At 42.2% G+C, this 26,464-nt stretch overlaps 1 protein-coding gene across 1 annotated transcript in view; it reads right to left on the reverse strand.

Annotated features, from left to right (window-relative positions):
• LOC145392707 (hatching enzyme 1.2) overlaps nucleotides 1–24,305 on the reverse strand; it is a 45,752-nt gene extending 21,447 nt beyond the window's left edge. Inside the window, exons 1-2 of the mRNA XM_080267011.1 lie at nucleotides 24,199–24,305; nucleotides 910–1,073 (exon numbers count right to left, since the gene is read on the reverse strand). Of these exons, the coding sequence (XP_080123137.1) occupies nucleotides 910–1,073; nucleotides 24,199–24,305 (271 nt within the window). The remainder of the gene's footprint in view (nucleotides 1–909; nucleotides 1,074–24,198) is intronic.
• Nucleotides 24,306–26,464: the final 2,159 nt, after the last annotated feature.

The following is a 26,464-nucleotide window of genomic DNA, read 5'->3' on the forward strand; positions in this document are numbered from 1 at the left end:
GACAGAAGAGGGAGTGTAAAGTCACTCGTAGGCAGAATGACAAGGAACAAATGAAGGAAGGAAAGAAAGACATAAGAGGATGGAAGGAAAGAAGGATGGAGGAGAGGAGAGGGCAGACATCCGAGAGTAGCACTACATCGAGTGAGTGGATGGTGAGCTCCCCACCTACCACTAATAATAATAATAATAATAATAATGATAATAATAATAATAACTAGAACACCGTAAATTTGCCCAAGGACAATTTTGATAAAGAAAACCTTCCCACAGCTATTGCCTACTACAGTAGAACCCGAACTATAAAGGGATCTTGATCTTGTGCATGTCACCTTAGATCATCACAGTCCATAACTCCACCAGCTTCGGTGGCTCTAGCTTTAATCCTTCATAGAAAATTAGGTGACATCCGGAACACCAGGAAAAGTCCCAATTTTTTACCCCAGGCGATCTCAGAGAATAATTAACCAATTAAAGTCATACTCCTTTCAGCACTGCGGCCACCTTAAGGCTATGTTACCGTAAAAATTCAGTTTGCTGGCTTAAGCAGTTTCTGAGACAGCGTTCCGGAATCTTTTTTTTTTTTTTTTTTTTTTTTTAACATTCTGAATAATTCTGAATAATATCCGGTGATCTGGTTGATGGACTGCCGTCATATTTGGCCAGAAGAAGCTGTCAGCTGGGAGATTAACCTGACAGCGTTTGAAGGCTCTGGGCCAAAAAGCCTCCGAGTTATGGCCATTTAATTTTAAAAGGAAGCAGTAATAAGAATATTGACAAAAACAAAAAAACATCTCACAAGGATGTGGGAAGTAATAATAATAATAATAATAATAATAATAATAATAATAATAATGCAGAACACAAACAAAAACGCATCATGTATATGAGTGAACAGATCAAAGATCTCACCGCTCCCGAAGACGTGTTGAAGGCCTGAAAAGTTGATCTCCTCTTCTACATTTCCCTTCCCACTGTGGGCGGAGGGTGGGGTGGGAGTGGGCGGTAGGATGCGGGGCAAAGCACACACTACGCCCACCAGCACCACCAGCACCCCCGCACGCCCGCACATACTCCTGCAACACAAGAGAAGGTGAAAGTAGTCATAGATGGGTACCATATACTAGCACACAGGAGCTGAATACCTTTCCCCCCTCACCTCACACACACACACACACGCACACACACATTGTGGGACGAAATGCATCGGACTAGGAGTCAAAATAAGCTGAGTTTGGAGTTCTCCCTCAGCCAAGCTGTTGGTGTGGGGGAGTAGGCTCTGCCCCTGTCAAGTGTACCACAAGGCAACATTCAAAGATGATGGGGTTCGTGATGGTTGATTCGTGAGAGCTGGAAACTCTGCGGGGTAAAACTAGACTAACCCCTACAAGGCGGGTGACGACTTGTGCAGTTCAATCTGGCCTTCTGTACACGTGGCCATTATACTCGCTACAGGAATACGTTTCGTCGTCCAGGGGTTAAGGACCTGCGTAGCCACTGGGTGCACTGAGTAAATAAACCCTCAGCTACTGTCACTATTAGAATTACCCACAAACACATACTATCTAATAAAACACACAAACACGCTCTCTCTCTCTCTCTCTCTCTCTCTCTCTCTCTCTCACACACACACACACACACACACACACACACACACACACACACCATTATCCATATCAACAACAAAGACAGGCTGCCACAACACAACAATGGCCTGCCGTCTCTCCCACCATACTGTACATAACCATTAGAATACAAAAGCATTCTTGGCCCGGGGGAGGGGGGGTAGGGGGATGGCACGTCTTCAGGCCATTACCGTAGATGGGTCAACCCAAGCTTGCTTAGATTAGATCAAAGTAAATTAGATTGGTCAGGTTAAGCTTGATCAAGTTAGATTTTTTTTCTTTTTACTGATAAAAGTGTAAGCAAAGGAGTTAAATCCTGGAAAATTTATGAAATTAATAAAAACTACATTAAATAAAGTCAGCATCAAGGTCCATTAATACTGAGGTACAGTACTTGTTCACTCTGCGTTTAAAAGACTAGATGTTATTGGCAGAGGACACACTGGGTACGACATTTGCAAAGTGGGCCAGCTGTGTACATGAACATTCGTATACAGTAATACACCAGGAGGCACAGGACACCGACAGCTTCTACACTTTAATCCCTGGAGGACGGGACGCCATTCCTAAACTGGGTATTAGCGTCTGGTGGTAGGAAGAATTAAATAGTTATCTCATGTGATAATAAATAATCATTTAAACAAATACGTAAATAAATAAAGAAATTAATGAAAGCTGATCCAGGCCGACATTTCTGCATTAAGTTTCATATTTAACAGCCTTTTCACCCAAGGAGAATGTTGTTCAAACTATGCTAATGCTCATTACACGGCGAACTAATTCATTATTTTCTTTTTCGTGAGCACCAAATAATTTTTCTAATTCAAAACTAACCATCTTATCGCATCGCATGACTTAGCTGTGCATAGCATCTTCAGGAAAGACTGGCTGAGGTACATAACCAAGTTTGAAGAGCTCTGAAGTTTTCGGGTGAAGTGATGAAGCGTAAGTATGATGCCAAGGCAAGTGAGGTGAGCTTCAAGAATGGTGATAAAGTCTGGTTATACAATCCTCAGGAGAAGGGACAGTCACCGAAGCTGCAGAGACCGTGGGACGGACCTTACACTGAGTTGGACCGCCTGTCAGATGTAACATACCGGATTCGGGGAGGCAGGAATTCTCGCCCAAAGATGGTACACGTGAATCGTCTGTGGCAGTACCATGGGCCAGGACAGTATAGTTGGGATGTCCTTTAGGAATCGTGCACACCCGCAGCCGATGATGTTGAGGAGGATCAAGGAGCTGAAGTCCAAGAGGATGGTGACAGTTTCCGTAGGGAAGAAGTGAATCAGGAAGAGGACCAATCATTTCAGGAGGAGCGGACTGTGTGGAGAAGCAGGGACGTCGTCGGAAGCGGCTTAGGAGAAGACTTGATAAGATGGAGGACTATTTTGTGTATAACTAAATATTTACAGTAGTTTGGACGACAAGAAGATTAGGGAGGGAGTAGTGTTGAGAAGCAGGAATGTTAGCTGGGTGGTACTGGAAGGTTCCCAGAGGTTCTCGTGCTTTCAGTTACGAGTCAGAGTTGCCAGATAGCCTGCTGTTGTGAGAGGAGGTATTTTGTAAAGTTACGCATTAATATTTATTCGTATTCTCTTAATTGTGTTTTATTTGGATGATTATGTAATATTCAGATTTTATTTCAGTTTGCATACTAAAGCACTTAGAGTGCTGCATAATGTAAGAAAGCTCTGGAATATTTTGGATGTCTCTGACAGAAAACTGTTGCTGCTAGGAGCATGTACTAGAACATTCGAGTTTCGAGCAAGGTTATAAAAGAATGGGGGGCAGAATAGAGGAGTTTCAGTATCGTTTTACTTGTGGCCTTGTGAAGTTAATGTAGCTCTGGAGTTGTGGAGCAGACAGAGTATTTACTTGGAGAATAAACACAACGACTGTGAGAAGCCTGTTATTACGACGCCTGAATAATCTTGTGTACACTAAAAGACTGACCCGACGAAGAACGATTCACTGGGCGACGTCCTTCCCATACTGAAGCACTGCTGTTGGAGCCTGTGGCAGTGTGGGACGAGGACGTAACACTATTATTGCAGTGATCATTTCCTTCAGTTCTGATTCATGTCTCGCTTGCCGTGCTATCCACCAGTAACACCCGGGTACTCTGCACGTGCTTCACCCTGCAATGCTGTTTTCATCACACTGTCGTTCAGCATCTCGAGGGAAGGATAATAATTTCACCTCATCTCATGGACAAGGCAAATGCGCTAACGTTTCGCAAGTGCTAAAGTTGCCTTCAATAGTGCCATTACGGTACTGTAAATTGCCAGATCTAATGAAGTGTTGTTACTCTATCCAGTAATACTGAAACGGGGTGCAAGGCATGTATTAACTCTGTTCATTAATTCGGAACACCAGACATGGAAAAGGATTCTTGACCGCATCTGCGCATGTTCTGGCTAGTAAGACTGTGTGCTACAGTGATCTTTTACCCCCCCCTACACACACACACACACACACACACACACACACACACACATTCGGGGCACTGAAGTGAGATTATCTTCGGACAACCGAATGTATTTAAAGGGACAGAGGTTCGAATCCACTCCCACACTATTTCCTTTTACTGTAATGGAGAAGGACGCCTTCATAACAGTAAAATTGATAATGCAGGGCGGCCTCATTGCCCGGACATGGAAAATTAATATCCCTCAACATCGTCCCTATTCCTCAAGAGGAGGATGGTGGCTGAAGGAAGAGAGTAATTTCAGCTGTAGTCCACTTAGTCCACGTTTCAGTTGAACCTGGGACTACAACTACCAGTATTGTTACTGCTGCTACTACTACTACTACCACCGGTACCAGTACTGCTACTCATGAACAATTAAGAAAATAACCCTTTGCCCGGTTCTGTGAGTGCTGTACAACACCAAACATGACGTTAACCATTTAGCTGTCAGGATTTCTCTGAACAGAAGATAATCGTCAGGAGTTGTACTGAACAAAAAACATACGTGTGGCTGAAGCAATACACGAATTAAAGGAACGAATAGAGGATGCGAGACTGGCCGGAAGGGGTATAAGAATGGCATGGTATAGGGAAAAGAGATATGTAGAAGGGGAACCGCTGGAGCGCATGAGAATGAGTTGAAAAGGGGGGGCCTTCTAGTAGGTCCAGCACCAAAGATGTGAGGCAAAAGGCTGCAGGCCCTGTGGCATGAGGAAAATCCCTGCGTTGGGGGCCACGGCTCTGCTCCGTCCACAAATGATTATGGTATCTGTTTGGACTTTCTGTTTTCTAGGTAACCCCTCAAAGGGCGGAGTGCCGGACAATAAACAGAGACAAACTGACACTGCCAGACTCCCACTCACACAATCCCCCCCATGCTACACCTCCTCATCCATCCACATGCGAAACAAACTAGACACTGGGGTTGAAAATTAATGACGTTGATCATTGGTCCCTTCCACGTACAGGAAGGGATGCCGCAAATAAGACCAGGAACCAAATATTGCCAGCCCTCGCCTAATAAGTGCCTGACGGTGAAATTTCATGATGAATTCGCCATCGTAGTATAAGCTTTGATATTTCAAGAACAAGATTCACAGGAAGATTCCGCTGTCTGAATTTCTTGTCCTCTCAACGAAAACAGAGATATTCACGACTGTTGTCAGTTCAAGAACTGTAGGAGCCCTGCGGTACAGCAACTCCTGCAGGCCTTCTAATAGGACCAGCACCAAAGATGTGTGGCAAAAGGCTGGGGGTCCTGTGGTATGATAAAAATCCTTGCGTTAGGGACCACGGCTCTGCGCCGTCCACAAATAATTATGGTATTTCAGAGATGAATCTGGAATCTTCTCTGACAGGTTCAGTCAAGAATTTTGCTCAGTAAGTACACCTTTTTCTCGATAGATACTCACCGCAGTTTTACTCTACACGTAATCTATACAGTACAGTTTGCTGTTCATTCTTTTTGAGGGGCATGACAATTCTAAGATCAGTACTCAGTCTGGCTTGTGGGGGCCTCTTTTGTGTGGGGGCCCCAACTACAGCCCCTCCCCCCAGACAGTTCATTTTTGTTTGCGTCAGGGACTCGATTGGTAATGACTGTAAATTGGTGGTGGTGGTAATGTGTGTGAATAAATATATAAATAAATAAATACACACAAACACACACACACACACACAATATATATATATATATATATATATATATATATATATATATATATATATATATTGTGTGTGTGTGTGTGTGTACACACACACACACACACACAATATATATATATATATATATATATATATATATATATATATATATATATATATATATATATATATATATATAATATACGTCCAATTACTTTGGAACACTTCCAAGGTCCTTCAGGAACGTATACATAATACATAAATCACGTTCATCCAGAGGTAGGCTTACCAACTATCTGAACTACAAATCCGGGATATCGTACACAAACACCACAAAATAGGGATGCATCCCATGTGCAGCTGCAATTTTTCTTCTTTCTTGTTAGTGTACTGCGACTGAAATATCGTGATCACTCGCTGATCACTTCAGGCTGGCTTATATACTTTATATACTAAGGTAAAACAAACTATTTACTATAAAAACTAAACGGGAATAAATAAACTCATTCTTAAAATAAAGATGCTTTTATTTGAAGGTGTAAGAGTAGAAGTAAATTATAGAAAAATCAGTGTCAAAGGACAACTTTCTTTACACTATGAATACCATGTCTACATTTTTCAGGGGAGAAAGAATGTAAGATGGGTTTCAGCACTCATATTCCATTAAAAAAAAAAAAAAATGATTTGAGGATTGCATCAGCAAACTTTGGACTGCTATCATCCGTGACACGTCACGCCTGGCAGGGGTATGTTTCATAACTGACGACGGGATTGGACTAGGGTTCAGCAGCTGATCCGTCTCCACCACTATCCTGTGCAGAACATGTACACTTACCTCGTCCATTTCTGTCAGGGGTGGATCCAAGAATATTCGGTGGGGGGTTCTGATTCGCTGATTCAACCAAAGACTTGACGCGACATACTGATATTTCAATGTTGAAATTGCCTCTTTATTCAATGATGCATGGCCGGCGGGGGGGGGATGCATCCCCCCATCCTTCCCCTGGATCCATCCCTGATTTCTGTCTGTTCTGTCACGGTTCGTATTACAGTATATTATGTTTAGAAAAATTACATATTTTATTAATATGCTACACTGTTACCGCATTTTACTGAAAACAAAATATATATTTTTTTAAGATTCCGGGAGATTAGGAATCCATTTCTGGAGATAGGAGATTACACAGGAATCCGGGAGGCTTGGCAAGCCTAGAGAACGTCTGTAAAGTTTTATTCTTTCTACCCAGCAGACGATTTTTTTTCGTCTTGAGATAAAATTTTAAAATAGGAGGAGTTAAATGTAGGCTTCATTGAACCATAGACAATTACAGTGGTCTCCCAAGCTGAATAAGTTTGTTTAGTAATTTAGTAGCTAAAATACGATAATAAGGACGTCACCATGATGCAGTGGTTAAAATAAAAAAATGCAAACAGTGGGTGGCATACAGTTAGATGAAAGGGAATGAGAAGTACAGTAAGTAACCAAAGGGTATAAAAGAATAAGATGAAGGTGGCACGAATAGTTTGATGTAGTTTCCCCTCTCCGTTTTCTTTGATGCTGCAAAGACCTTCCCGTAGAGTTTTTCCTTCATCCAGCTCGGTTATCCCCGTGGTTAACTCCGTGATTTATTATCCTCGCTCCCATTCGGCCTTCAACGATAACGTTCCCTAGGATGTTGGGCTTGTACTGACTAATAAATAAACAATTCATATAGAAAATTCACAATCGAATTATCTTTAATCATTCGCTGCGATGATCATGCTCCAGCTGACACCAGACGAATTTACCAGAGTTGTGAAGTTTTTTTACGACTCTCTCCAGCCCCTGTTGTTAGTGATGCCTCCCTTAAACTGAATAAAACTGTCTGGATATCGTAATAATAAACTACAAATGACGTCAACGTACTAAGAGAGATAAGAGGAACAGGCTATCCAGTTTCTCATTAGTGTTCAATTTTCTTTTGTTTCTCTCTCTCTCTCTCTCTCTCTCTCTCTCTCTCATATGTTGTCCGGATTATGGGTAATCTAATTTTAACCTGTCTAGCATTTTGATAAAAAGAATAATAATAATAATGTGGTGAGGATGTGAGGAAAGTGAGAGAAGACAGAGGAAAATTCAGATAAGGGAGGTATATACGCAAAACATACAGACATAGAAAACAGAATCAGGTATAGAAAACAGACTTAACACAAAACTAGAGCCATGTAGCCTAGAGTGAATGACGGCAGAGGACAGAGAACCATGGAGAGAAAACGGAAGGAAGTACAGAAGACAGCCAGCCAGACACAGAAAACAGTGGCAGGTGAACAAGATATACTGGCCGGAGCAACACACAGATAGGTAAAGGGAAAAAAAAGGCAGATACAGAACACAGTGGCAGGTACAATGAAACACAGAATGATGCAAAAAAAGAAAGACATGGACTGGGAACATTAAAGCCAGCCATAGAAAACAGAGGAAGGTAAGAAACAAGAGGCAAGAAGATAATACGTCTGATTAGCATTTAAGGTACGTCCATCAGTTTCCTCTCTGGCGATTAACACTTTAGGAATATTGGTCACGATAGGAAAATGGAGAAGTTAAAGGGGTGGAACACGACGGAAATTTTTCAGTGGTACATAAAACGCAAGCACGAATGAAAAATGAAAAGTAGAAAGAAGGAATGTATCTGTGGTCAATAAATCCTTTACATCGTGTCCAAACTGTCCCCAGAACTACAAGAGCACGGATTCAGAGACACTTACCATGCATCAACCCCATTAATTCAAGAGTCTGATATGTAGGAAGAACTAGGACTTGAGAAAATTCCGCCTTCTGTATTCTCTGTCCTTCCAGCAATAACCACACTAACAAAAAGTACATAAATGAATAACTCTGATTTTTCCTCTCGTGACTGAGCTTTGTTATTGCAGGAAGAAAGACACGGAAAGATTCTCCGCCCTCCCTGTCCTTCCTGCAAAAGGAAGTGTGAAGTACAAGAGCCAATCGATAAAAAATATGTTGGTGATTCCCTACCCAGTATTAGTCATGAGGGTTCAGGGCTGCAGTGTCTTCATTAATCCGGAGCCTCGCAAACACGTAAGGGGATTACTGATCGCACCCGTACCGTAAAGACAGAGGACAACGAACTGTCATCAGATAAAACAGAGGCCTACGCAAAAAGCAGATAGATGCATACGAAATCGACACACACACACGTGTGTGTATATATATATATATATATATATATATATATATATATATATATATATATATATATATATATATATATATATATATATATATATATATATACACACTTGTTCAAGCCACTGCCCCTCGAGTTGATAACTACTGATCTAGAGCATACCTGACCGTGCCTTCTTTAACGCCCAGAGTGAACCAGTGCATTGCATCACCGCTGGGTAAAGCTTTGGGTCAAGTGTTTACTAGAGCCATGAGCCAATGGTGGATTTTGTGGCAGGAAGGCACCTGGCCGTGTGCCCCACAAAATAATAATGAAATTACTAAGAAAGCAATAAAAATGAGACTATGACTACTAGTAGTATTGACAATAATGTCTTCATCTTTCATGGTCATTTAGCATCAGGCCATAAAATCTTACACACTCGTATTTCTGCTTGAAGTCCAATCCCCACGCAGTTTTCTCTCTAGATCCGACACTGCCAAGAATAAAATAAAGAGGTACTCGACGTAGTGCTTCTATCGGGTGTCTGCCCTTTCCTCTCCTCCATCCTTCTTTACTTCCATACTTTTCTGTCTTTCTTTCCAACATTCCTTCCTCGTCCTTCGGCCTACCGGTGTTTCTACACCCCCTCTTCTGTCTTTCCTTCCTTCATTCTTTCCTCTTCCTTCTACCTGTGGGTGACTACGCTGAGTGACAAGCCAAATGGTCTCCTGTACACCAGGAAACCATTTACTACGCTGGGTGGTAACCATATAACCAAATTTTGGCGCCTGGTGGTTTAGTGGGTAATTACGGGGCTCCAGTCGGACTGAGCAGGTGAAAATTTATATCCAAGGGGTGACTGGGGCTTATTGCTCACTTAATGCCACTCAGGGATGAGTGAGGCTGGTCACTCTTATCTTAAATGTCAGGACCAACTTGCCTAGCCCTGGGCTCCTACGCTCCTGATGGGGCAACGAAGGATTGGATGATGAATGAATGAATGAAAAAATAAAGTCGTCCGCCCTAAATGTCGAAACGCAAAGATTGGAGCGAGCTCAGAGATAACCCTACTGAATACGCTACATCCATATACAGCACATCATTTGCCTACACCAGGAACATTATGGAATGTGAATTCAACATATAAAGCCTATAGCCCTTAAAGCTGACGCTACCACCTTATTTTGGTATCTGAAATAGCGGCAGGGGATTATTAAATGTCTAATTTTGTACTGAGAACAAACACCTTAAAGAAAGATTTTAGAGATAAGTGTAAGAAAGTTATCTTGAAATTAAATTCACTGTGTTCATTATGTAATAACATCATTTACCAGTAAGCGAAAGTACTTTTTTTTAAAGATTAGACTTTTATACTGCTAAAAAATTTTAGGAATGATTTCGAACAAACATTTATTAAGAAAATTGTTTACAAGTCATCGTTTCTACTTCATAGCGAGGACAGATTTTGAGTCTTGACTAACGGACTTTTTAGTGTTCCCATTTTCTCCCTCCCACCACGGCCTATGACCACATTATTGGTGGAGTTTCCTGTAGTTTAGCTCCCTCCCACTCTGTTATCCCCCCAAATACCTGAATAATCCCTGCTGTATAAGACACACACAAACAGAATCCAAGTAGCATGACGAGAGCAGGCCATGTGTGTGTGTGTGTGTGTGTGTGTGTGTGTGTGTGTGTGTGTGTGTGTGTGTGTGTGTGTGTGTGTGTCGTTAGCTAGAAACAAAGGGTTGTATTCTTTTGGACATCAGAGAACATGAAAGCGTCAGGTGCAGAAATAAACTGGCAACGAAGAGAAAGCTTCCTAAGCTTACTAGAATACGATACACAGAAGTGTCAAGCACACACACACACACACACACACATGCTGATCATACGAAGCTGTGTGAACCAAGTATTCATAATCGAGCATTCGAAAACAAGCGTAATAAGCATTAAAACAAGACCTGACACAGTGAACATGATTCAGGCCTGTAAAAGTATGATGGAGAGAGAGAGAGAGAGAGAGAGAGAGAGAGAGAGAGAGAGAGAGAGAGAGAGAATCTGGTGTCTGTCTCAAGTGTCATTTTGAAAGTGTGTCAAAACATCGTAAGACAAACGCCGTTGTTGCAAAGCAGAAAGAAGAAGAAGAGGAGAAGATTATGATGAAGAGAAATACGAGAAAACGAAATAATGGGGGACACGCAAAAATGTAGAGACGGAGCCAACGACTGTTTAATATTGATCACAAGCGTCTGAGTTGACATTTACCGGGGGTGACTTGATTGCTGGCAGTTGTAAACCTGCTCCTAATGCTCTTGCCTGTATAAGGACCTCTGTGCTTAGTGCGGCGTCCACCGTCTCGGTTGACCCTCATGTTTCTTTGTCAGGGCCTTACGTATAAAAGATCCTAACCAGTTTTTTTTTTTTTTTTTTCTAACAAGAAAAAATCATTGTAGTGAAACATTGTCAGGGTTCACCATCTGGTCCTACTTATTCATTGTAATGTTCACTCGTTTCCCAGCGAAGTGTTTGGCAGGCGTACGAGTGAAGCTGAAAGTCTAACAGCAGTCTTATACACCTGGCAAACTTTGTAAATATTGTAGCAGGTCCCCAGCATTGATAATTCCTGTTTGTGTTTGGTGGATGTATCCAGAAAAATATTTTTTCTGTTAACCCTTTCATTGTGATGGCTCTTCCATAAGAGGAATATAATCATCGTTTGGTGGTACGAGGAGTGAGAATAAAAGTTGTCACCGTACCGAAAGGATTAATGGTCATCAGTTCACGCCAGTTGCCTGCAAGGGTGTTTCTTAGATAAATGGCACAGTATGGCGGTAGTAAGAATAAAATCATCAGGCGGTAACGAGTATAAAACATAGGACTTCATCGCACTGAAGAGGTTGTTGATATCTTTACCCTCTTCTTGTTACGCTGCCAGGCAGTTCCTTAATAAATCTTCTTCCTTCTTCAGAGCAGTTTTCTAACAAATGATTTGTCTTCTTTTCTGAAATGGTGTCTGCGGTGTTGGTTGTTCCTTCGTGTTTACACAAAAGCAGTTTTCAAAGAAATTTATTACCTCTTCTCCGTCTTCTCCATGAGGAAGCACCTCTGGCAGTGAAAAGTTTAGATACCGTATCAGATGTCATTGCCAAAAACTATAAATCAATTACACCAAATTACTCGTGTATCTGACTTTCCGATCGAAGAAACAAAACATTAAAACAAGAACCAAGTAAATGCCTCATGTAAGTACCTCTGACACCGCAGTCGAAGTGTTAATAAAAGTCAAGACCTCTTGCCTCCCCCCCCCCGCGCGCACACACACACACACACACACACACCAGTCAGGAGACAGGACGTGTGTGCTGGGCATTCCCCAGGTCCTGTCCTCCCCACTTACTCTTTTTTAATCAGCCCATACACCACTGACCGGGCTAATGTATGGCCCGGCCTGCACTATATGTGCAGGAAATCTTTCAACGAACGATCAACAATGCCCCCCGCAATAGGAGGGGGGGGGGGCAAGTGTGTGTGTGATTAGGGTTGTCCATCTTCAAAGAAGTGTTACGGAACAGAAAACTGTCCCGCAAAGTTCCAGGTTCAAAACAAAAGAGTTAGGTAAAATTACAAGTTAAAGTTTAATGCTCAAACTAACAACTAAACATTCAGGACTCATAAGGATAAGGTAATGGCAAAAAACAGGTTAAATATATGGTTATCTGCAATAGCCTCTGTTAACACGAAATTAGCAAGAGTAAATTTATCTAAGTCAGCCCTGATAAAATGAGAAAACCGGATAATGCCCAGTGAATGCAAGATATATTATTACAGATACAAAATATTATCAAAAATGACTGACATAAAAACACATGAATCACAAAAACCTCACTAGGCCTACGAATCAACACCTCATGCTATACAGTACAAGGAAAAAAATGTAATAACACTTATACTCAAATTACACAGCTGCTAGATGGCTGGAGACTTCCTGGGCACTCACAAAAATAATAAAAACTGTACAGGGGAGGACAGAGATGTGAGCAAAATGAGGAGTAGATCTAAGTGGCAATTAATGCAGAGACTGAGCTCATTATATAGGGGCCGGCAGAGCTTGATACAACTTGTAAGAAGGACGCGCAAATGAAGCCATAGGGGACAAAGAGTTGACAATCCTGCTCTGAACAACAGAAAGAACGACTTACTCCACCATAAGGGAGAGAAGGGGGAGTGAGGCAGAACACGCTCGTGATCAAACATGCAGCATACTGTAAGTTAGAATTATACAAAGGATGATGAAATCATAGGCTATGTAACACCTCCCCACAAAGAAAAAAAATTTACAAAGGAAATTTCTTATTACTCTAAAACAATCTGTCTAAAGTCTAGATAAGCAATCTGCAATAACATTTTCTTTCTCCTTGACATGTTGTATGTGTAATGAGTACTCCTGAAGAAGTAGACTCCATCTTGTCAATCTCTGATTTTTATCTTTAAACTTACTAAGGAATTTCAGTGGGTTATGATCGGTATAAATGACTATGGGGTCAAAACCAGAACACAAATAAAATGAAAAATGCTGTAAACCCAAAATCAAGGCCAAAAGCTCTTTCTCAATAGTTGAGTAGTTCTTTTGAGGTGGAGTGAACTTCTTACTGTAATAAGATACAGGGTGTTCAATACCCTGATCATCCTCTTGCAGCAAAACAGCCCCAGCTCCTGTATCACTTGCATCAACAGCCATCTTAAAAGGCTTAGCAAAATTTGGAGTAGCGAGCACTGGCTGACTTAATAGGATAGCTTTAAGTTTGCTGAAAGAGGATTCACAGTTATCGGTCCAGACAAATTTAACTCCCTTTTTCAGTAGGTCTGTAAGTGGTGATACAAGAATTGAAAAGTTAAGAACAAATCTCCTGTAATAACCTACCATTCCCAAAAATCTTTGTAGCTCTTTCCTACTTTTAGGTCTCGGAAGATCACTTATAACCTGAACCTTAGCTGCTGGTGGTGCAACGTGTCCATCACCAATTACGTACCCAAGGTACTGAACTTTAGCTTGACCAAACTCGCACTTTGATAAATTAGCTACAAGATTAGCCTGAACCAAACGCTCAAGAAATTTACTGACATGGCATAGGTGATCTTTCCAGTTGTCACTGAAGATTAATACATCATCAATATAAACAACACACCCTGCCAAACCCTCTGTTACAACATTCATGAGCTTCTGAAATGTGGCTGGTGCATTCTTCATGCCATAAGGTATTACAGAATATGCAAAAGTCTTTCCTAGTGTTATAAAACATGAGATCTCCCTAGCACGTTCAGTCATAGGTACTTGCCAGTATCCCTTTAAAAAATCAAACTTACTTATGTACCTAGCCTTTCCGATCTTGTCTATGCAATCTTCCAAGCGAGGGAGAGGGTAAGTGTCTGTTTTGGTTACCTGATTAACACGTCTGTAGTCGATGCAAAGCCGCTGTGACCCACCTGGCTTTGGGACTAGAGTGACAGCAGAACTCCACTCGCTCTGACAGGGCTCAATCATCTTGTGGTCCAACAGGTAGCCAAGCTCCTTCTGGATGAGAGGAACTTTCACTGGGTTCACACGGTAAGGAGGCAGTTTAATTGGCTTTGCGTCTCCAACATCGACATCATGCATCAACACAGTGGTTCTTCCTGGAGTGGCAAGGAACACTTGCGGGTACTCCTGCAGTAATGCCGAAAACTCCTGCCTTTCCTCGGGAGCTAGATGAGAAAGCTTAGTCTGGAGATCATTCATGATATCAGGATTCTTCCCCAAACTATCACTCAGGCTCATACTGCATGGGAGAACTTCACTTGCAGACTCGGGTGGAGCAGCTACAGTGCAGACTGGGTTATTTTCGTCCCGCCTGTGATATAACTTTAGCATGTTGATGTGACAAAGTTGCTTGTTCTTTCTACGATCTGGTGTGGCGATGACACAGTTGACATCACTGAGTTTCTTCTCCACGAAATAAGGACCACTAAACTTGGCTTGAGGAGGTTGCCCATGAACTGGTAGCAGAATCAAAACCTGATCTCCTGGCTGAAAGTGGCGTAACCTGGACTTCTTATCACACCAAGTCTTCATCTTCTCCTGAGCAGCTCCTAAATTCTCTCTCGCCAGCGGTAAAGCAGTGGACAGCCGTTCTTTGAACTTCATCACATACTCCAGCAGGTTGACATCATCTTCCTCCGACAGCCAGCATTCCTTGAGTAGCTTAAGGGGTCCTCTTCATGGCCAAACAGTAGTTCACAGGGTGAGAAGTCCAATGATTCATTTGGAGATTCTCTTGCGGCAAATACAACGAATGGATGATCCTTTATCCCAGTCTTTCTGATGTTCCAAACAGTATTTCTTGAGCATCGATTCGAGTGTTTGATGATATCTCTCCAACGCTCCTTGGGTCTGGGGATGGTAAGCTGAAGACGTGATCTGGGTGATGCCCAACTCTTTCAGAGACTGCTTGAAAACATTTGACATGAAATTACTTCCCCAGTCTGACTGTACCTCCTTGGGCAGACCAAACTTTGTGAAGAACCCTAGCATTTCCTTAACCACGTTCTTTGCTGAGATATTTCTAAGTGGAATGGCTTCAGGATAACGAGTAGCCATATCAATCAGGGTCAACACATAAGAAAATCCTGAAGAAGTCTTAGGAAGAGGGCCCACAATATCCACTAACACACGGGTGAAAGGCGCCTCAAAAGGAGGAATGGGAACTAGAGGTGCAACCTTTTCGGTCTGATTACACTTCCCCACAACTTGACAGGTGTGACAAGACTTACAATACCAGGAAACATCTCTGAAGATACCTGGCCAGTAGAAGTGTTTCAAAATGCGTGCCATAGTCTTCCTTACTCCAAGGTGTCCTGCCAAACTGGAATCATGAGCCACTCTAATGATATCCTGCCTACAAACACGAGGGATGACAACTTGATGTACAACCTCCCATTCACAGTCGGCTGATGCTGTTGGGGGTCTCCACTTTCTCATAAGTACTGACTTTATATAATAACAAGTAGAAGCACCAGCTGACTCTTCCTCACTGCAAGCAGAGTTAGCTAGACCTTTCAACTCAGGATCAGCAACCTGGAACTCAACCAACTCTTGACGAGACAAATTATCAACACTACGGGGTACTGCCTCATCTGGTGAGTGGTCCAAATTAGCAAGAAAAGTGTCAGCTAGGATAACATCATCATCATCATTATCCTCTAAATCACCAGTAACTTTAGACTTAGCCCTAGTGACAGCACATGCAGGGAACACATCAGGGACATCACAATCCTGGGTCGCAGCCACTGGCTCACTAGACAACTGAGGAGCTGGACACACTTGACTTCCACCAATATCATTTCCCAGTAAGAAAGTTACACCTGACATTGGAAGTGTCTCAACCAACCCAACCATAACAGAACCATTAACAAAACCAGACTAAATTCACTCTGCACAGAGGGACAGAGAAGTAATTATTCCCTACACCTTGTAAGATTACAGTTTCATCAGAGGAATTAACATTAGAGCCTAGAACACTGGTCAGCATAAGGGATTGGCAAGCACCTGTATCACGAGCTATTTTAACTGATTTCCTGTCATTACTGTCCAGAGGACTGACAAAACCATCAGACAGGAAATTAGCACATGAACTCTTGAAAGTGTCACCCATGTTACTGCTCAAAAGAGGAGCTTCATCATGAGAATTTAATTTACCCCTCAAAGCAGGTTCAGTTAACTCAGTTAAAGAATTCTGGGAACTCTCAAGGGTGGACACTAGACCAATTGACTGAATATTTAAAGACTTTTTGTTCACATCACGCTTTCTCCTGAAACATTTCTCCGTAGTATGACCAAGCTTACTACAATAAGTACTTTTCTGAAACCTAGAGGTGAAGCTGGTATTTACTGCCTGAGAAACATCATCTTTATTCTCTTTCCTGTTACCTGTACTCTGAGTAGAGGCAACGTACTTACTCTCAGCTTTCCTTTTTTGTTTAGAATATCTCTTGTGAGTGAGAACATATTCATCAGCTAAAACTGCAGCATCAGACAAATTATCTATTCTTTTCTCATCAAGATATAGGCTTACATCATTATTAATACACCTTTTGAAGTCCTCCAGCAAAATCATCTGCTTAAATTTACCAAAATCAGAATCCACATTCTTAGAATTTAACCACTGCTCTAACAGATCTTTGATTTTTGCATACTCAACATGGGATTGCTTATCTTGCTTATAAGTTGTCCTAAATTTTACTCTATAGGCTTCAGGAACAAGCTCATAGGCCTTAAGAATCAAGCTCTTAACTACATCATAATTATCAGATTGATCCTGAGGCAAAGATGCATAAGTTACTTGAGCTTTACTGGTGAGAACAGTTTGAAGGAGTACTGGCCAATACTTTTTGGGCCGATTAAAACCTGTAGCTACCCTCTCAAACAACTGAAAATACTTTGTTAAATCAGATTCATTAAAAGGAGGGACAAGTTTAACATTTTTAGCCACATCAAAATCATCAGAGCTAGATGATCCAGTTCCACCTTGTTTCATGCGATACTCATGGTCTGCCTGAATCCTAGCAAGTTCATTTTGTGCCTCCTGAGAACGTGCCTGAAACTCAGCCTCCTTAGCACAGGCCTCCTGCAGGGCTAGCTGTAACTTAGCTAATTCAATCTGCGTTTGCTCATTTGGAGGAGTTACATTAAACAAGCTTTCATTGATAATATCGACAATTTGATCTTTAGAATGATGAGAGCGAACAACAATTCCCAATTGTTGAGCAACAAGCTTAAGTTCATTCTTTGTTCTGTTTTCTACATCACACACTGTTTGCACATTTGACAAAAAATCTTTGGCTTTATCAAGCGTAGTAATAGTAGACATCATGAATAAATCACAGTCACAAAATATCAAGCAATATCCTTATGATAATATCCTGAATATCCTGATAAGAGGTCGCCAAATTTATGTTACGGAACAGAGAAAACTGTCCCGCAAAGTTCCAGGTTCAAAACAAAAGAGTTAGGTAAAATTACAAGTTAAAGTTTAATGCTCAAACTAACAACTAAACATTCAGGGCTCATAAGGATAAGGTAATGGCAAAAAACAGGTTAAATATATGGTTATCTGCAATAGCCTCTGTTAACACGAAATTAGCAAGAGTAAATTTATCTAAGTCAGCCCTGATAAAATGAGAAAACCGGATAATGCTCAGTGAATGCAAGATATATTATTACAGATACAAAATATCAAAAATGACATAAAAACACATGAATCACAAAAACCTCACTAGGCCTACGAATCAACACCTCATGCTATACAGTACAAGGAAAAAAATGTAATAACACTTATACTCAAATTACACAGCTGCTAGATGGCTGGAGACTTCCTGGGCACTCACAAAAATAATAACAACTGTACAGGGGAGGACAGAGATGTTAGCAAAATGAGGAGTAGATCTAAGTGGCAATTAATGCAGAGACTGAGCTCATTATATAGGGGCCGGCAGAGCTTGATACAACTTGTAAGAAGGACGCGCAAATGAAGCCATAGGGGACAAAGAGTTGACAATCCTGCTCTGAACAAACAGAAAGAACGACTTACTCTACTATAAGGGAGAGAAGGGGGAGTGAGGCAGAACACGCTCGTGATCAAACATGCAGCATACTGTACGTTAGAATTATACAAAGGATGATGAAATCATAGGCTATGTAACAGAAGTGTGTCCACTCCTCTTTGAAGGTGGAAGAATCTAAACACACACACTTCCCCCCCCCCCCTCCCATCCTATTGCGGGCTGTACATTCTGAGCCCTGGTCGATTCTATATTGATAGGTGGACAAATCTAAACAACTTGCCCCCCCACCCCAAGGCAATTGTTGTGGATGTTTATATTTTTCGTAGTTAACAGAACCGTTCACAGTGGAGGAGTCAATGCAAACACTTCGAAATATGATCCACGGAAATTGTAAAGCCGTCCGAAAATGGCAAGAATAAACTGCAGCAAGGTCATCATACAGACTGGGTTAACAATAAGTGATTCTCAACCAAAATAATATTGACTCTGGTGCCTAACCCCTCATAAATCAGCCGTAAATCATATATGACAACTTTGTCTTCCAAGACTCCCCTCCACACCAGATTGTCCCTAACTTGCAAACTAATACTCGTAAACCCCACGTGCGCCATCTGCCGCCACCTTATATAAACTCTAAAGTAATCTTCATCTTCACCATCCAGTCGTACGTTGCCCCATGAGGAGCGTAGGAGCCCGGGGCTAGACAAGTTGGTCCTGACATTTAAGATGAGTGACCAGCCTCACTCATCCCTGAGTGGCATTACGTGAGCAATAAACCCAAATTACCCCTTGGATATAAACCTTCACTGGCTCAATCCGATTGCAGCGCCATAATTACCCACTAAGCCACCAGGCGCCAAATTTGGTTATATGGTTACCACCCAGCGTAGTAAATGGTTTCCTGGTGTACAGGAAACCATTTGGCTTGTCACTCAGTGTAGAGTCACCCACAGGCAAAAGGAAGAGAAATAATGAAGGAAAGAAAGACAGAAGAGGGTGTGTAGTCACCCGTAGGCAAAAGGACGAGGAAAGAATGAAGGTGAGAAAAACAGAAGAGGATGGAAGGAAAGAAGGATGGAGGAGAGGAAAGGCCAGACACCCTAGAGCTGCACCACATCGGGTGAGTGGATGCTGAGCGTCCCCAACTACCACACTACTAACATTACTACAATATTTCCATGTAAATACATCGTTGTCACTACAGACATCCCTGACTTGCTCTAAGCTAACTTAAGGAAAGATTAATTTTGACCATGGCTCCTCTTCAAGCGAAGGTCCTCTGATGCACGTACAGAGTTAATGTATGTACAGATAAATCCAGGCAGTTTAATTTCTTAGGAGAGATATGTGGTAGGAAAAGGTTCAGAACTGATCTCCAATATCCCCTTTCTATACAAAAATGCATTTTAAAAATTGTACTCTTGCTGCAGCGGGGTTTCAGCTCAGCCGGAATAACCTCTGGTAGTGAAAGAGTTAGAAGCCCCACACGCCGGGTACGTTTTACTTAAGCTGAATAGTGTCGTATAGGGTTTACCAGAAATAAATTAGAAAAGGCAATTATTATATTCCTGTTACCCTCAGACGCTTTTATACAACTTAAGGGAATTATTTGTTATCGAAATGGTTAACCGTTGCGTGGAAGTCTCAAAGTACAGTATAGTAGATGCAGCGTCGTCACTAACCCATGTACAGAACAGGAAGGACAGCACGGAACCACAGAACGGTGACACCTGCCTCACTCACAACTGTCACTGGAACACTGACAGGCAGTTGGTGGAGCCACTGGTTTCTTGACCCTATCAGATCAGTGTCAACATTTAATGAGGACCTGATTAACTGGTCATCAATAATCTAATGTTTTGAATCTCTACATCAAACCTGAACCCTGGACGTGTCTTTATACATCAGAGCCTAATGAAGTCTTCCTAACTAACCCCCCCCCCCCAGAAAAAAAAAAAAGTCACCTGTGCTGGAATGTCGCTTTATTGTTTCACAGCCGCAGAAATGTATTCCTTTTACTGGTACGGTAAGGGGGTGGGGGGGAATGTATCTTGCCAGACTTGGTTAAGTACATCACGAAGTCCAACCATCCGAGATATGCATTACTTGAGATGAAGCTCTCGTTATGTTTCGATAATTTTTAATAATCTTCAGACAAACTGGGTAGTCAGCCGACTCCCTAACTGTACGAACACCTAGACAGGGCGGCCAAAGACATGGATGAGATGCTTAAGGTTAATTTTATTCTTGGCAAATTTTAAGTAATAAATAGTGTATTAACGTGGATCTGGCTGTAAACCATTACGGAGCTACAGTTACTGATATGTCGTCGTGGGTGAAAATGTCCCCCCTCATATTTCACCCTTTAAGGTCATTAGTAACTGCAGCCCTCGAGCGACTGAAAATTGGACGAAAACTGACCTCACGTTTTTCACTCAGCCTAAGAATAACCCTATAATGTTTATCACAATTTCCTGAAATACTGAGTACACCTCCCGTGATACTCACAACTAGATAATGACAGCGAAGGAGCATTATATTGTGAATAAGTGATTTTTCGTTTTCTAACTACGAAGGAGAGTTACGGAGAACGAATGTCCAACTACACATGAATAACACCAGATGTTGCTGTTATACTGCCATTGGTTAAGAGTTGGTTATTATTACCACAGAAATTACTATTAAAATACAATATCGTGACAACCCTACACGCATGACAGTGAGTGTCTATAGTTAGAAGGGGCGTGTTCCTTCCCTAGATTATTCCTCTTGTAATAATGGCAAACACCAGCTATTGTATCCTTCTATAGTGCAAGTTTGTGGATTCTGTATTATTTTCTATTTTCTTCTTATTACTATTGTTATTATTTTATTATTATTATTATTATTATTATTATTATTTTATAATTATAATAATAATAATAATAATAATTATTATTATTATTATTATTATTATTATTATTGCTGTTGTTGATATTATTATTATTATTATTATTATGGCGCCTGGTGGCTTAGTGGGTAATTATTCCACTCCAGTCGGATTGAGCCGGTGAAGGTTTATATCCAAGGGGTGGTTGGGGTTGATTGCTCATGTAATGCCACTCAGGAATGAGTGAGGCTGGTCACTCTCATCTTAAATGTCGGGACCAACTGCCTAGCCCCGGGCTCCTACGCTCTGGGGCAATGTAGGATTGGATGATGGATGGATGGATTATTATTATTATTATTATTATTATTATTATTATTACAATTATTATTATTATTATTGCTGTTCTTGTTTTGTGGGGTTTACGTCAAGTCTGGCTGGGTTTGGTTAAGGTGAGCTGGGTGTTTTACGTTGTTAGGTTGTTTTAGCCTTTACGTTCGTTTACATCAGGACTGGCTTCACTAGAGTTGATTCATCTGCCACGCTGGGATAGCTAATGTGACTGGCTAACTACTCTAAGTTAGACTGGTTTTAACCGTTAGACTGAGCTGCGTTTATGAACAAATTTCTGAAGTGGCAGAGCTGAGGAAATCGGGGACCTAACTGAGAGAGATTATGTTTGACTCTTTTCACTTGCCACTCTGTTGCTTGGTCTCCGATTTTTCTTCTTTTTGTTCATATTTCTGCATCCATCCCACTCTGCAGATTAGTGTGAAATAAGGCTGGGATGATGATGATGATGATGATGATGATGATAAGACAACGCACAGCTGCATCAAACAGCCCCCCTCCCCACACACCATTATTGATCTAAAATGGATCTGAATGGCTGACCTAGCCAGAGGAAAGATACTGTCAGGAAAAACAATTACTTTTCACTGAATCACTCGCTGCATTATAATTCCAAGCGTTGCCTCAGAGATATCATCTGACATTTTGACCCGGAGAACTCGCTGGGCCGTTGGAGAGAGAGAGAGAGAGAATGTAGGGAGTCAGTTAACGCATCTAACCTCAATGCTGTTTTTGCTAGGGAAGTCATGTGATCCCACCAGCACAAAGCATAGGGGAAAGGAGACTGACAAGGAATTAGTCCTAGACCACAACAAACAATCGTCACTTTGCATCCAGGTCCCTGCTTCATTTCTGCTGTAGGTACGACCAGACAGGGACGAATAGTGCAACAGGAAGGACACGTTAAAAATGTTAAGAGAAGATTATGGACTGAGCTGTGTGTTGTTGAGCGAAAATGTATAGTCATATGGAAAACTATGCTGAGCTGAGAGATGGAAGACCTTGGTTTTTGAGGCATCTGGAGACATGACTCAAACCGAAAAAGAAGAAGCAAATACAGTCTCTTCGAGGCTGCTTGCGACGCAAGGGGTGGGTGGTGACGGTTGCAATATACCACACCATTACAAACGAAAGAGTGAGGGAGGTGAGAGATCAGCCCCTGGACTAACGCCTCGTCTGATCAGCCAGGAAGTCTGTGGTGTGCGTAGGTGGTATTCATTGTCACGTGTCTTCGCAATGATAAAGTAGTAAAACGAAAACCCTGAAAAAGGAGAGGAGCTACCATAAGAATGATTAACTGGTTATGGAGTCGCAGTGGATAGACAAACAAGACAAAGAAAGTCTTTGATAGCTGCACCCAACCCTGCAACACTGTAACGGAAAGAAACATAGACAGTATTATGTACGGAAGGGGTGCAGGGGCATACCCCGGGGGTTCCACCCTCAGTAAAGTCTGGTCTGTGTGAAGGTCGTCTATCCATCCATTCATCGTCCAATCCTACATTGCCCCAGTGAGGAGCGTAGGAGCCCGGGGCTAGGCAGTTGGTCCCGACATTTAAGATGAGAGTGACCAGCCTCACTCATCCCTGAGCGGCATTACATGAGCAATCAACCCCAACCACCCCTTGGATATAAACCTTCACCTGCTCAATCCGACTGGAGCGCAATAATTACCCATTAAACCACCAGGTGCCAAAATTTGGTTATATGGTTACCACCCAGCGTAGAAAATAGTTTCCTGGTGTACAGGAAACCATTTGGCTTGTCATTCAGTGTAGAGTCACCCACAGGCAGAAGGAAGAGGAAAGAATGAAGGAAAGAAAGACAGAAGAGGGAGTGTAAAGTCACCCGCAGCACAGTGCAAAAATTGGTATGTTCACGTAAATACTATGGCGTTGTCCCTCCTCGAGACAGTCCTCCCTATGGGGGTGAACATAGGGGTTCCTAGCCTACCTAAAACGTGCCTGGGGAAGCGTCTACCAGTATGCGAAATTTCGTGTTCTTAGGCTAAAAACCTGACCGTGCACAATGGCTTGGCCAGGACACTCGGGGGACGCCCTCTTCCGGGGTGGCGGGGGGAGGGGGGGTGAATTTTGAGGGTCTCACCCTGCCTAAAACGTGGTTGTGTAAAAATCTGCTTTTCTGAAAAAAAAAAAAAAAAAAAATCACAGTCTTAGTTTTAAAAAGTGGGGGGGGGGGATTTCATCCCTCTCCCCGCCCTCCGGGGGTGATCATCGGGGGTCGCACCCTGCCTAAAACGTGGTCTGGGTAAACGCCTGCCAATATGCAAAATATCGTGTTCCTTGGTTAATAACCATGGCTGTGCAAGATGGCTTTGCTGAGACCCCAGGGGCTGCTCCCTTCGGCATGCAGGGAGACCCTCGGGTGTTCTACTCTTCCCAAAATGTGGCCGGAGTGAACATCTATCAATATACAAAGTTTTTTTGTTTTTTCTGTTAAAAACTTCGACCGTACATATCGACTTTGGCCGAGACCATCGAGGGCCGTCCACCCCCACTGTTGGGGGCGGTATTCGGGGATCCCACTATGTTTATGACCTGATGCGAGTGAAGTTCTACCATTGTGCAAAAATTCGTGTTCCTAGGTAAAAAACGGGTGTACCTAACGATATTGGATGGGACACCTGGGAACCGCCGTCCCCGTGGGGGTGGTTCTCGGGAGTCCCATCCTGCCTGAAACCTCCCCCAGAGAGAGGTCTACCACTGTGGAAAAGTTCTGTTTCCTAAAATTCCTACCATTGGACCTGGATCTCATTCTTCAAGAAAGTATAGAAACTCATGAACGAGTGTGTGCAGGAGAGACACCGTTACTGTAGAGATAAGCATTGGGCCGCCTCTGTTGGTGCGGGAACGAAATTAACGGGGAGAGATAAAAAAACAAAAAAAGAAGAAGAAACATTAGTAACAAAGGATAATCTTAGAGCTGAATAATTGGCTAAGGAGACAAACGTTTTGCAAAAAAAGGCGTCTGAGGAAAAACAAATGGGTATAATTTGCTGATAGCTGGTGGACCCTGCCGCGCCTGGCTGGTGTGAGGTACACTGGTGAGGGTCTTCTATATGAGCACCCTGGGACCAGTTTTATGATAGGTTTACCTGGCCACCCACTCATGCCTCTGACTTGACTGTCTAATTTGCATAGTGCCTAATGATATTATTTGCTGTCACATAATCTTCTTTACACTGACATGATTTGCATAGATAACACACACATGAGATCAGTAACCTTCATCACGACGGGTTCTCCTTCGGTTGAATAAAATCGTCTAGTGCCAGCAAGTATGGATATAATAATCGTCATCGAAATGAAGGGGTTCGCGGAGTTTCTTTTCAATCTGTCCAGAGACAGAGGCGCTTCTTACCCCTTCAGACCGATTATACAGTGTTGTGTTTTTGCTACACCCTGGCAGGGAAAAGGTTAAGGATGGCTGTATTTAATCTCTCCAGGTAGAACGGTCTCTCCTAGCACGCGATGAAAGTGCCTGGAGAGAGAGAGAGAGAGAGAGAGAGAGAGAGAGAGAGAGAGAGAGAGAGAGAGAGAGAGAATACATAGCCCAGCAACCAAATTTCTGAGGTAACGGAATAAAAAGACGCAGTCATAATCTGGGGGTGAACGAACGTCATGTAAGAATAAACTAGTATGGAAACAAGGCAAGGGAAGCTCCTAAGCCCACAACAGCACGAGCATGAAGCCTGTTGAACCTGTCCTCGCCACAACGTAAGCAGGAATTACTCTCTCTGGCGCTGAGTTCCGGCACGAGTGCAGTTGCCGCGAGAGGCCGAGGGGAAAATGATTACGGGTGGGTTCAGTGTGGGCGATGTCACTGAATTTGTTGTGTAGCATCAGTACTTGACCAACAACGCTATTATTGTACCTGAGGCAATTGAGTTTGAGTAGGTGTAGTATACATGCAGAACAGTGAGTAGGAGTGGAGAACTATTGTGATCAAGTAGCTGAGCATAAACAAATATAAGTACATAATATAACAACAAATATGAGGCCATTGTAGGACTAGATCTTGAAAGGAAAGTGGCAGCCAAAATTAACCCCCCATGCTGGTGAAGCACAACAAATGAAGAGGACTGTATATTGGCAAAAGTGATACGCGTAAAACTTAAGAGTTGTAACGACTACGTTTGTGTGTATCAAAGTATGTATACCCAAAACGGCAGGATGCAAACACACGTCAGTCTATAAAACCATATGTTGTGCCCAAGTGCTACACAAATGTGTGACAGGCAGCAGGTTTGCTGAACCTCTGGCAATAGGCTGTCCATTTTACATACACAGTCGAACACATGGAATAGAATATGCCCATCACGGTTTTATGACTAATGGTGCAGTTGGTAGAGCTCTTGGGTCTGAACACTGTGGATTAAGCTCTGCAGTTGTGTCCTACAGATATCAGGTTTTTCTACCACATTAAACGCTAACAAAGGCGCAGGTCGGTCTCTTACTTTTTAATATAGTAACCAAGCCCCGGACCCCTGCACTCCAGAGGTGGCAAGGAAAGGGATTCTCATGAAGTAAATACAGAAAGAAGCGGGGTACTGACACAATACAGGAAGAAAAACGCGGCTAATTAAGAAAGCAGGTGAGGGAAGTAACAGGTAAAGGCAAATAAATGAAAAAAGTTAGTAGGAAAAGTAAGGAATAAATAAACTGAATCAGTTGTGATAAAATAAAGGAAGGTGTCATGGTAGGTAGTCAGCTGGAGACAT

The sequence above is a fragment of the Coenobita brevimanus genome, chromosome 23, assembly GCF_032717465.1.
Source record: "Coenobita brevimanus isolate Jiangsu-jjx chromosome 23, ASM3271746v2, whole genome shotgun sequence".
NCBI classification, from domain to species: Eukaryota; Metazoa; Arthropoda; class Malacostraca; order Decapoda; family Coenobitidae; genus Coenobita; species Coenobita brevimanus.